The sequence below is a fragment of the Anarrhichthys ocellatus genome, unplaced genomic scaffold (genome assembly GCF_004355925.1).
Source record: "Anarrhichthys ocellatus isolate YVR2014 unplaced genomic scaffold, GSC_Weel_1.0 scaffold1, whole genome shotgun sequence".
Classification (NCBI taxonomy): domain Eukaryota; kingdom Metazoa; phylum Chordata; class Actinopteri; order Perciformes; family Anarhichadidae; genus Anarrhichthys; species Anarrhichthys ocellatus.
In genome coordinates, this window is record NW_022280031.1 from 13289584 (window position 1) to 13301650 (window position 12067).

A 12067-nucleotide genomic window follows, 5' to 3' on the forward strand; every position below is an offset into this window, starting at 1 on the left:
TATATATATATATATGTATATATATATGTATATGAGGTTTCTGTGTGTGTCTGTTATGGAAATGAGAGGATTGATTAATCTAAATTGAGAGAAGGAAAAAAGCCAGAGGGAGTAGTCATCATGGTTTGTAGGGAGAAAGCACAGGGGGAGATAATTAGGGCAATGTCTACATTTTATTAAGGAAGTCTTGTATTCCATGCCTCCCTAAAATGAAGCATCCAATCAATTAATCTCTAGAATCTAGTAGGCAGAACAGAAAAGTATACACCATAACAACACCACAACCCAACAAAACTGGAGAAAAACAAACTCAATGGAGTCTTTAAAACCTGTCTGCGCTTCATTACTGTTGTCAACTGCAATAACACACAACGGACTGTTGGTGGCAACAATTCCCCAATCGAAGAGGTAAACCACATCTTTATAGTACGAAGAAGAAGAGGCGCTACACGACAACAGCCAAAGACATCCCTCTTATTCTACCTTCTGTAACCGTACGAAGAAATGGCGGCGTCCGTGTGCCGAGTCGGGAGCACTGTGGGTCGAACCCTCGCCAAAACCCGCAGTGTAAGTACAGATTTAAAGGCTGGGTAGAAAAGCGTTGAAATGTCTAAGTGTGATACCTGTACTCTTCATGTTTTAGCGCAACGCTGAAAGTTATCGGGGAGGTTGTACCGCCCGCTAAGAGCTACGGAACCGGGTTAGCATTAGTTAGCTAGCAGTGAATGCAAGGTCAACTGTCAAATGAGGCGGTACGTCTCGTGAGGGGACACTTGATGTGAAACGTCCGTTTAAATACGTGTTGTTCAGATCAGCTGGTCTTTGTGTCGGTCTGTCACAAGGTCAGCAGCTGTAACGTTTGTCCCTTGTCCTCACCTGCCCTCACAAGCTAAGCTACCTGCTAGCAGCGTTAGCATGGTGACTTTGGAAACGCCGGCTAGTGACAATGCTGTACTTTAGTCAGTCGTCACTATGTTGGATTGTTGAATACGTACTTTTACATCATGTTGACAGCAATGTCAACACTTTGCACTGAGACTGATTTTTAGATTATTCAGGAAACGAGGTTGAGAAACAGCTTCCACAGTAACGTGAAACTACCGTCTGAAATGAAAATGGTTATAGAATGACATCCCACTACCTTACAGTTCAATGTGATAGATGAAATGTTAAACTAGACATCTTTTACATCCGATTACAATTGCTATACATACTGCTATATACTGGTATTCTGGCTTTCTCTAATTTTAGTCATTGCAGATAGCAGTAGGTGGCCGTGGTGTCGATGTCAGCTGCAAAGTGTTGTCCTGTGCCAAACATTTCTACTCTTGCTTTAATTGTGATCGGATCGACTTGAAGTGTTCAGAACAGACAGACATCCAGACTGTCATGAGCCTCTGGTTACTCGATTACTACATTCAGTTTGCGTCTGCGCTTTACCTCTGGTCTTAGTGAGGAAACAAGAGAGCACATGCCTGTGTGTCTGTTGTGTCCAGTCCCTTAAAATGTAGAAATGTTTTATCTGCATCACATGTAGGGCACACATGAGTCTGCTTATTTTCAGTTGCAGTAATGCATGTTACAGGAAAGAGGAGGAAACAGTATTTGTAAATGTACAGGATTTTAAAATGACGTGTTATCTCTTCTCCTTCAGCCCATCCTGTTGTCTCTGAGGCGCAGCCATGCCTCTGTCAGCTATGCCCAGAGCCTGGTGGGAGCCCCTGAAACTCGCCTGACAACCCTAGACAATGGTTTGAGGGTTGCCTCTGAGGAGACTGGACATGCCACCTGCACTGTAAGAACACAGTAATGGGGGGGTCTATTTACAACCAATGTAGGAGGTTGTTTCAGCAGTTTATGGACAGAGTGAGTGGTATGTGTTGCTGTCGATGATCGTTTCTCATATTCTTCACATATCTTTTCCCTGTCATAGGTTGGACTGTGGATCAGTGCTGGTAGTCGCTATGAGAGTGAGAAGAACAACGGAGCAGGCTTCTTCCTGGAGCACATGGCTTTCAAGGTAGATGTTAGTAGACTAATGACCTTAAAGGTACCTTGTGGAGTTTTCCTGTAAACAAATAAAAGTTAGTTTTAGATTCAGTGTTATTCACTAGAACACATTGACTGTATCCCTTGGGTTTATGATCTGTTCCACCTGATGGTTTGTCACAAAGAACCATCTGAAAAGCAGTCATTGGAAACTGTTTTGAAAAGCGCAGGCGCCTTAAAAAGATGCAGATGATTGGATGAACCATCTGTCCATCATCGTCTATCATTGTCATACATATAGTCCAAGCCCGTAGCTGGCCCTAGCTCCTCACAGGATGCTGATTGCTTTGTGCTCTGGCTTACCGAACACATACACATTACTTTAAGCCTAATAAGATGTCTTTTTGTGTGATTGTGTGATGTGCGATTCTGCCATCTCGAGAATCCAACTGCTCTGCAAGGTAACCGTCTTTAGGCCTTTAACAATTGTTACATAATCTACTGATAGTGATTACTTGAGCTAACCATGACTATTTTGAATAATCATTGGATTCCACAGTCGAGGGAATTTAAAGCCAATGTTACAAATGTGGCAACAAATAGAAAGTGAATTAGATGCGGATCCTTCTGCTAGGTTGGGCTGAGAAAAATAAAATGTCTACCTGAGCACAAGTCCAATGTCAGGAACAAAACATGGAAAAAGAAAGCTTGTCTGTCTCGACCTTACTGTTCATGGGCAGGTTCTTCTGTTTCTGCTTATATGACAAAGTATTTGCAACTTTCCAAAGATGATGACGACAGAGGTGCCGATAACGTCTCTTGATTCATATCTTAATATGTAGAGTCTCTCCTACGGGTGGAGCCGTGTTTGACAGCTGTTGAGAAAGTTACACTGGAGTTGTCTCTTCCATCCAGCTTTCAAATCAGATAATTCAAATAGAAATGTTTGGATGGAAACATGGTGTTGTAAGAGTAGTGTGCATCCTTTAGGAATAGTTCAGTGTGTTGTGTGACAAGTGTGAGGTCAAGGCAGAAGAATGCGTGATGATAGCTCAGAGCAGACGTGTTTGCGATTGGAGCAGAATAGAAGTTCAAGGTTTTCTAGTGGTAGAAAATGTACAGTGTAACCCTGATATGAGAAGCCAAACAAAGTCTCCCCTGTGCCTCCCGACCACAGTCTGGAAGTCGGAGCAGAAACAGTCAACACTGGCTTTGTGTTTTCACATTGCATATCAGCTTTTGAAAACCAAATCAAACCACCTCCTACATTAACTGTCCTGAACAACATTTGGTTGGCCTTCACAACTGTTTTCTAGAATAAGCTATTAGAAATGAAACTGTGCAGCAGAGCGAAAGGTGAAACATTGTCTCAGCAAACTATTTGGTGATTTGACAGACACAGTTTCTTCCATTCACCTTTTGCCCCCCCCCCCCAGGGAACCAAGAAGCACCCCCAGACTGCCCTGGAGCAGCAGGTTGAGGCTATGGGTGCACACCTGAGCGCGTATACCTCTCGGGAGCACACTGCATACTACATGAAGACTCTTGCCAAAGACCTCCCCAAAGGTTAGATGACCTGGTTAAGCAGTGAAATGTATCATCCCCTAGATTTTACAATCATTTGATAAAAACCCATTCTTGTTTGTAAGATGAAGGCGTTAAGAATCAAACAATGAACACGTAAACTTCGATTCCTGATGAATTGAGAATCCCAATTACTTTGCCCTATACTATACGAGGCAGTAACTGAGTTCACAATCTTTGTTTCTTGTCTGTTTTCTCAGCCGTGGAGCTGCTGTCAGAGGTGGTGCAGAGCTGCTCGCTGAACGAGGCGGAGATCGAGCAGCAGAGGGGCGTGGTGCTGCGGGAGCTAGAGGAAGTCGAGGGTAACTTGCAGGAAGTTTGCCTTGACCTGCTGCATGCCACCGCCTTCCAGGGCACTCCTCTGGGACACAGTGTGCTGGGACCCTCCAACAATGCCAGGCAAGAGGAACTGCATGCTCACACACACACACACACACACACTTTTCCTTACTCGTATCTCTTCTACTGCTACTTGGCTTAAGTCGGTGCATTTACAAGGTTAACAACACCATGGTTCAATTTCAGCCTGCATGCACGTTTTTTTTCAGCCCAACATTGTTGACAGCAATAATAATATTGGTAGTGAGAGCAACAAACTGGCAGACTGCAGAGTGCCATCTCTCTGCTCCGTGCACACAGTGTGTATAAGCTGCACCCTTGGTGAAACAGAGTTCAGAGGAGAGAAAGAGAAACAAGCGTGACAGCAAAATACAGTAAATACTGTCACTGCATCGATGCAGAGTCGCTCACGTGCATCTCAGAATTGAGACATTTTGAGAAGTTATGATGATGCTAATTATCACTTTGAAAGTGGCACAACGATTTGACTAAACGTAACTTTATCACATAGCGTTTTGCATTTCCTTTCAGTATATCTATTCCATATTATATCAAGTTGTGCACCATTGTGTAAGTTACCACTAATACTCGCATGCAATTCTTCCTCTAGGACTCTGACCCGCCATGACCTAGTGGACTACATCAACAGCCACTACAAAGCCCCTCGCATGGTGCTGTCTGCTGCTGGAGGTAGGCCCTCTTAGTCCCAACGCACGCTGGAGGTAGGCCCTCTTAGTCCCAACGCACGCTGGAGGTAGGCCCTCTTAGTCCCAACGCACGCTGGAGGTAGGGCCTCTTAGTCCCAACGCACGCTGGAGGTAGGGCCTCTTAGTCCCAACGCACGCTGGAGGTAGGGCCTCTTAGTCCCAACGCACGCTGGAGGTAGGTCCTCTTAGTCCCAACACACACTCTGGTAGCTGTGGATTTCTACTTTTCCTGGAATGACTTGGCGTCTTTCTGATGTGCTTCCTCCATAGGCGTGAACCACGAGGAGCTGGTCGGTTTGGCCAATACTCACTTCAGCGGCGTGTCTTTTGAGTATGAGGGAGATGCCGTGCCCGTGTTGTCACCCTGCCGATTTACAGGCAGTGAGGTGAGATGTGTTGAGAATGTTTTGCGGGAATATTTTCCATCCCTTTAACGTGAACGTGATATCTCAGGAACGCCTTGAGGGAACTTCTTGTAATTTGGCCTCAGACTGTTCTAGAATAATTTCAGGTTATTTAACTTGTATTTTAGATTGATGTGATTCTGGCCTGTGGAGGAGCATAGCACATGTATTAGTAGCGATATTGTTTTCATCGTCACGTATAATTGTTTTGTTGATCTGTTCCCAGATCCGTATGCGTGACGATGCTTTGCCTCTGGCCCACATTGCCGTGGCTGTGGAGGGGGCCAGTGCTACCAGCCCAGACATCGTGCCGCTCATGGTGGCCAACTCCATCATCGGCAGCTATGACCTCACCTATGGTGGCGGAAAGGTTGGTTAAATATGTAATATATATATGTTGGTTAGGACAGTTTTGTACTGTATTTTAGTTTATGCAACAAAGAAAAGACAGCAATGATGAAAGTTGAACCTTGTAAAGTTAATTAATCTTCTGCAGCTGTGTCCCCTTTGAGCTTTGCCCACTTGAGGTTGTTGGTGTTTTGAGTGGCCATTATGAAGGGGGAGACTATGATCCTCTCTGTAAACCTGGGTCAGGGGTCTCACTCCTGACTCCGGACCTGTAGGGAGGAACAAGACCTGAAATTCATAGCAAAAAAATGTTTCATTTACAGAATAGAATAGCTATTTTCGAAATGTCTATACTGCTTTCATCGTCACATACTTGGAGCAGGTCAACCTAAATGTAATACAGTATATATGTTGGCCTGCTACCTGATGCTGGTGTGATTATAATCTCACTCTGATTGTGAACAGTCGGATAATAAATGCCCATTTCTTCCTCTCACCTGCAGCATCTGAGCAGCCGTCTGGCTCGCCTGGCGGTGGAGGAGAACCTGTGTCACAGCTTCCAGGCCTTCCACTCGTCCTACTGCGACACCGGCCTGCTGGGCATTTACTTTGTGTCTGATAGGCACCAAATCGAAGATATGATGCACTGGTCCCAGAATGCCTGGTCAGTAATGAGAGAGAGAGAGAGAGAGACTCACAGAACAACATAACTGTAATGTTATTTCAGTTTGTAGGTATTTCTTCTTATTTCCTCCAATCTCTGCGCAGGATCAACCTGTGCACCACAGTGACGGAGAGTGATGTAGCCAGAGGCAAGAACGCTCTGAAGGCCAGCCTGGTTGGGCAGCTCAATGGTACGTTACGTGTCTGTCATGCACTATGACTATCACATGCACAAACATGCAAACAAACTCCTCCGAATCTCAAGTCAACACACCTGTTTGTCTTTTAGGAACAACCCCGATTTGCGATGACATCGGCAGACACGTCCTGAACTATGGGCGCCGTATTCCTCTGGCAGAGTGGGATGCTCGGATCGATGTGAGTCGACACTCTGAACCAGTTCTGCTCCATTTATGCCATTAGTACAACTCAATACAAATAAGTCTTGTAGCTTGTCTCCAGGGTAAGAGTTCTTACTTCCCCTCCACATCTTTTCTTTCAGGCCGTGACCCCGAAGATGGTGCGAGACATCTGCTCCAAATATATCTACGATAAGTGTCCTGCTGTGGCAGCTGTCGGTGAGTTCTTTGTGGGTGTTGGTGCTTTTGCAGCGAGGTCAGGGCCCAGGCTGTAACCTCTAATGTGTTCTTCCTGGCTTCCTCCCAACAGGTCCTGTGGAGCAGCTACCCGACTACAACAGAATGCGCAGTGCCATGTACTGGCTGAGGTTTTAAGATGCGTAGCTGTGTTGCTCCGTGTGTCCCACGTTTGATCCTCATCTTCCTCCTCAACCGTACGCCCGTTTTCGTCCCGTGAATACCTGAGGATTGACCGCTCATCGGCTTGACAGCACATTCATCCTCTCTTCTCCCCGCCTCCCTCTCTAATCCTGCCCACTGATCACTCTTATTTAGCCATGAGGGAGGGGGGCAGCCAGTCTGCACATTGTATTAAATTTGACACATCGGTTACCTCTTGTATAGTACAGGCCCTCGTTACCTGGTACTGACTTGCAGAGACGGGGGGGAGACTTGAATAGCAAATAATCATCTACTGGACACACACAGAATACACTCTGAATACAAGTCCGGAGCAAGAGTATATTTATAATTTCTGTAACATTTGTTTCTGTCCTCTATTGTACATAACAGAAGCTCTCATTCCGACAAAATAAAAAAATACTGTAAAAGATTGTCCCAGTGTGTTTTTGTATTACACCTTTTAGAACCTCTTACTCTTTTTAGTGTTAAACCATTTTAGTGTCATGGTCAGCTGCAATAAGTAGAAAAGGCAAAGAGGAGAATGTGCACACATTTTTGTCACCTTTACATTAAATTCTGAGACTATTGCCAGGACTAAAATCCACACACAAAAGAATGTCGCTGTGTCTAGTCGGCTTCAGATTTCTAGAAAAACAGGACACAAGATAAGACTGCTGAGCTCAACTGATGGTGATCCAAATAACTCTCCTCCTAAATGCACTAGTCGTTCTCCTTGTGTTTCATTGGTGGACTTGTATTGCACCTTTCTAGTCTAGTTGCCTCTGCTATACACTGATCTCAGCACCCTGCTGCTTTTACTCCTCACCACCTTTCGATTGCCACTGTAAGTGTCCTTTTGTAATCTGTACTTACTCTACTAATTGCTATCGTATGATTATCGTTGAACGATATTTTCAATCAGATTGACGTCACTGATCAAAGTAATTGCAATGAGATGCTCTCTGATACATTGACTTAATCTGATCCAGAACCTATACGTCAGTGGGCCACTTGAATGACAAAATAAAACCTGCTGTGATATACAGTATATGTTGGACCCTGGGTCATAGATGTGACGTCATCTTAGATTAGTGGGTATTGCTGCATCATGCAGTGTGATAATGATGCTATTGGTTTAGCCTACAACCGAGGACGTCTCTGTTTGCTGCTGGATGACATTTGTGCGACCCCTGTTTGTTTATCTGAGGGTAACTGAGACGGCTTGTAATCCTGAAGGCCCCCCGAGGGCCCAGCTGTCGTAATCGGGCTGCTCTTGTGATATTCGTGTCATTAGTCAGATGAGGATAAGTCCCTTGATGGGCTGGACTGGAGATGACTCAGGAAACAAGGTATGGCTTTGTCTTGTTGGTCTCCTTCCTGGGCCTGACGGCCCCTTCCTCCTTTAAAGTCCTCCAGAGGGCTTTCTTTATGATTGCTCCCGTCTAACCTCCCAACACCCCCCTCTTCTGTGCGCTTAAAATAGATTTCTGTACTCGTACATAATGTTCCTTTAAAAAAGTAACAATGCACAGTTTCCAGCATTTTTGATTTTTCCATGTCATGCCAAACATTTCGAGGTACCACACAAGAACACACGTGCACATGACTGGGGTGGCTGTCGTTGCACAAAATCAGATCTGAGTTGACAACATGAGTTGACACAGATTATTGGATCTTTAATCAAGCCCATCATTTCAAAATAGGAACCCAAGGAGCAAATTTACAGTCTCCCTTATTTTACTTCAATTATTATGAAACACATTAACCCCATTTTAAGAAATGCAATTGCCTCCCTAAACTCTAACTGATGACATTTAGCTGCTGTTTCTCCCAACTAAATGCTCCCTGTAGAATTGAATCACCGTCATAGTAATGCGGAAAAATTTGGGGCTGCTCTTTCATGTAGAACTCCCATGTGAGGAGTTTGTGACGTAGGCTGCTTGTTTTCGGTCCTGGAGATTTGTGTGTGCTCTGACTCGTTGATTAGAAAACATTCTGTTGATTTAAACACATTTGAGTAAAACCACAAACGAGTATACAGTGCATGCTCACCATTCATATGGCCTAATGGTATCACACCTGCACACTTTGTCTTATGACGGTCACGATATCCATTTTGAGGCCTTTTGGCATCTCTGTCCATTGAGCACTGTTTCAGAGGATCCTGATGATCTGCTGGGTTTAAGATGAGAAATCACATGTTTGTTTTTTAGACTGGAGAAAAACGGCCAGCATATTTTATGGATACTCCTAGAAGCTGCCTTTAAACATAGCAGATTCCTCCCCTTTATAATGATGAAGCTTCCGTCACCCAGTCTGCATGGATGATTGACAAGGAACTCATAACACCATGATAAGAAAGGGATTGTTTTTTGCAGCGTGTTGGTACTTAACTTTTGAATGGAAGTGGTGGGTTTCAGTTGTGCTTTGACTCGTGGGCAACTCTCCCATTCATTCTAGGCAAACTATTGTGATTACCATTGTGTTATTTTTAGAAAGAGAAAGACGGCAAATGAGTGTAAAGGAAATGAGATGAAATGAAGGGAGGGTGATGGCGTGTAAAGATATAAAAGATAAACAGAGAGGGGAAGGGGCAGTGCCACGGCGAAGACCGACGTGGATGAAGACAAAGTCGTGGACGAGCAGACAGAAGTCCATTTGAACATCCGACTGCGTGTCACACAGGTCCATCCTCCTGCAGCTCTAGAAGAAGAAGAAGAAGAAGAAGAAGAAGCTGAGAGACAGAAGACAGTATTATAGGGTCAAAGACAAGAGATCAATAGCAAAGCCCTGCTTTAGACCAGAGGAAGGAGAAGTGCCTTTTTGTCAAGTTACTAACTTTTCACTGAGTAAGTATTGATTGAGATTATGACATTTGATAATGCTTGCCCAGGTTTATCTAGCCTACATATTTCACAACATATTGCATGATTTTTTTAGGCAGTTGGACAAAATACTGTATCATTTATAGGATAAGTGGACAAAATATTGGAGAATCTGTAATTCCCTGCAGAAAACTGTATGAACAAAGTATTTTTTCAACATGATTTTATGTCTTTAAAAAAAATCTATATTTCAAATCTACCATTTGCTGCACTCTGGATAGATCTTTTATATCCATTTGTGCATTGACAGGGACTATTGAAATGTTAATCTTAGATGTTCCTGGATATTTCCAAAATATTAGGAATTTCCTGCTTGCATATATATATATATGTTCTCATCTAATAGCCTCCTGTTTTTCATAAAAAGCCTCAGTTTTCGATTTAAGAGGGATTTGCATATGTAATCAGATTATTGCAGATCAGAAAATTCCTGATGCATAACATCCCGAGAGAAGCCTTGCAGTGTCAGGTTTGTGAAATCTAGAGCCACTGGCTGATCTGTTCTTCTTCTCTCTCTGCAGACAGAGTCCTGACCATGAGGAGTGTGCGTGTGTGTTTCTGCCTGGCTCTGCTGCTGCTGCTGCCTTGGATCGCCCAGAGCCAGAGGAGCTTTCCCGCTTTTGCTAAACTTGACGAGGACACACAGAGGGATGTGCTGGCTGTGTTGAACTCATTGCTCCGATCAGAGCATCACACTGTGCTCCGGCGAGAGCGAGCCCCGCGCCCAGCCTCCCAGGTGCCGAAGAGAGCCCAGCAGGGGTCCCGCTTCGCCCTGTCCCTTGATGTTCCCACCAGCATCCTCAGTGTCCTCATAGACCTGGCCAAGAACCAGGACATGAGAACCAAGGCTGCAGCCAATGCAGAACTGATGGCACGAATAGGCAAGAGGAAATAAGAAGCGGGGCCCCTGGGAGCTGCCGGGGGCTCGATGGACGAAATCTCATCTCACAGAGGAGTTAACTTCTTACATTGTGACACAGGCACCTGGTTAGAAACACTGTTAGTTCAGGTGAAATCAGTCATTACGGTCAGTATCTGTCCTTTAGAGCTTAGATTTGCTTTACTTTTATACTTGCATTGAATTATTATATGATTGTTTTACACCCAAAACCACACTCCATGGGCTGACTCTTGAAACAGAAGTAAATAGAAAGAATGATGTAAAACAAACAAAAGGACACTGCAAACAATGTCAAACAAAGTGTGATGAAGCTGGTATTTTGTCTCAAAGATTGTTCACCCATGGGTCAGAAACTGTGATCAGGTTCTGAAATCTGTTTCCTCTGTTTGCATGTGTAATCTTGAATTCAAAGAAAAGGTTGTTCAATTAAATCCAATGTGATAATCATATTTTTTTTTCTCAAGTCTAATTCATTTCACTCACTCGCATTGATATCAGGCATGCTTAGTATAATTACAAGCATCAGCAACCCATAAAGCACAAATGAATGGGTCTGAGCCGCATGAGCTTGCGTCACCCACAGCCGGGTCTGATATGTGATAACAGGACAAAGACGTGGGCAGGATATTGACCTCTGAAGGAAGAACAGACCCTTTCTATAGACCTTTGTTCACTCATACTTGATGAATTTGGCGAACAAGTCGCAGCTATTTTAAGTCTAATGCATTATCTGCTCTACATTGCACTAATATCTGTGGCATGATTCATCTGTGCTCCTGCAGTGAGCATGAAATATGAAGCAACACAGTGAAATAAACTGCTCATCTGATTTACATCCGCATTTGTTTTGTTTTACGCTGGTCATAACCTGGAATTATTTTTTTTGTACCACTTCAAGCCGTGGTAGTTAAAGACAACACAAATGCAAATATTGCAAGAGATGTTTTTAATATGTTGCAGCGACACTATAAGTACTAAGGCCACTATGAAGTCACTACTGGGCATCAGAGAAACCCTGCAACCCCTGCAGATATACAAACTACCCATGTGGTTGTTACCCCAACTGGAATCAATGAGCACAAGGTTGTTCATGTTTCCATTAGATTGCTGTAACAATACTTTATTTAAGGAAGCCCAAATGGTTTTACCAGGCTTCTTCTACAGATGTTAGGTAATAGGAAATTGGCACTTCTAGAAATCATACTGTTTCTTAAAAATTTAGTAATAACCTAAAACTTTGTTCTCCACTCTACAGTGTGTAGTGTAGAAATGTGCTCTAATGCTGTTGTGTAAATACAAACAAAACATAAAAAACATGTAAATGGAGGCTAATTTGTTTTATGTAATGATTTATCTTCGCTGAGAAATCACAATTTTAAATTAGTCTTTTCAGTTTGAGTTTAAACATTATTCACAGATTAGCCTCGAGAAGTTTATTTCTGCCACAGCTGCTATTACAGGCATTTAATCAAGTATTGTTCTGCAC

General features: G+C 43.6%; 1 protein-coding gene across 1 annotated transcript; it reads left to right on the top strand.

Moving 5' to 3' along the window:
- Positions 1-428: 428 nt before the first annotated feature.
- Positions 429-7223, top strand: uqcrc1 (ubiquinol-cytochrome c reductase core protein 1). The gene is made up of 13 exons (XM_031855703.1): positions 429-567; positions 1655-1795; positions 1934-2020; positions 3426-3555; positions 3774-3972; positions 4523-4602; positions 4890-5005; positions 5250-5393; positions 5875-6035; positions 6140-6225; positions 6324-6412; positions 6537-6612; positions 6704-7223. Exons 1-13 carry the CDS (start codon positions 505-507, stop codon positions 6766-6768), a joined length of 1437 nt encoding a protein of 478 aa, XP_031711563.1. The 5' UTR covers positions 429-504; the 3' UTR covers positions 6769-7223.
- The last annotated feature ends 4844 nt before the right edge of the window (positions 7224-12067 follow it).

What these genes read in the sequence shown, in the direction of transcription:
- uqcrc1 (XM_031855703.1), top strand. Translation starts at nt 505, where the DNA reads ATGGCGGCGTCCGTGTGCCGAGTCGGGAGCACTGTGGGTCGAACCCTC. An exon ending in CCCTCGCCAAAACCCGCAGT is followed by an intron (nt 568 to 1,654) that starts GTAAGTACAGAT and finishes CTTCTCCTTCAG; the next exon opens with CCCATCCTGTTGTCTCTGAG. An exon ending in GGTGCTGTCTGCTGCTGGAG is followed by an intron (nt 4,603 to 4,889) that starts GTAGGCCCTCTT and finishes CTTCCTCCATAG; the next exon opens with GCGTGAACCACGAGGAGCTG.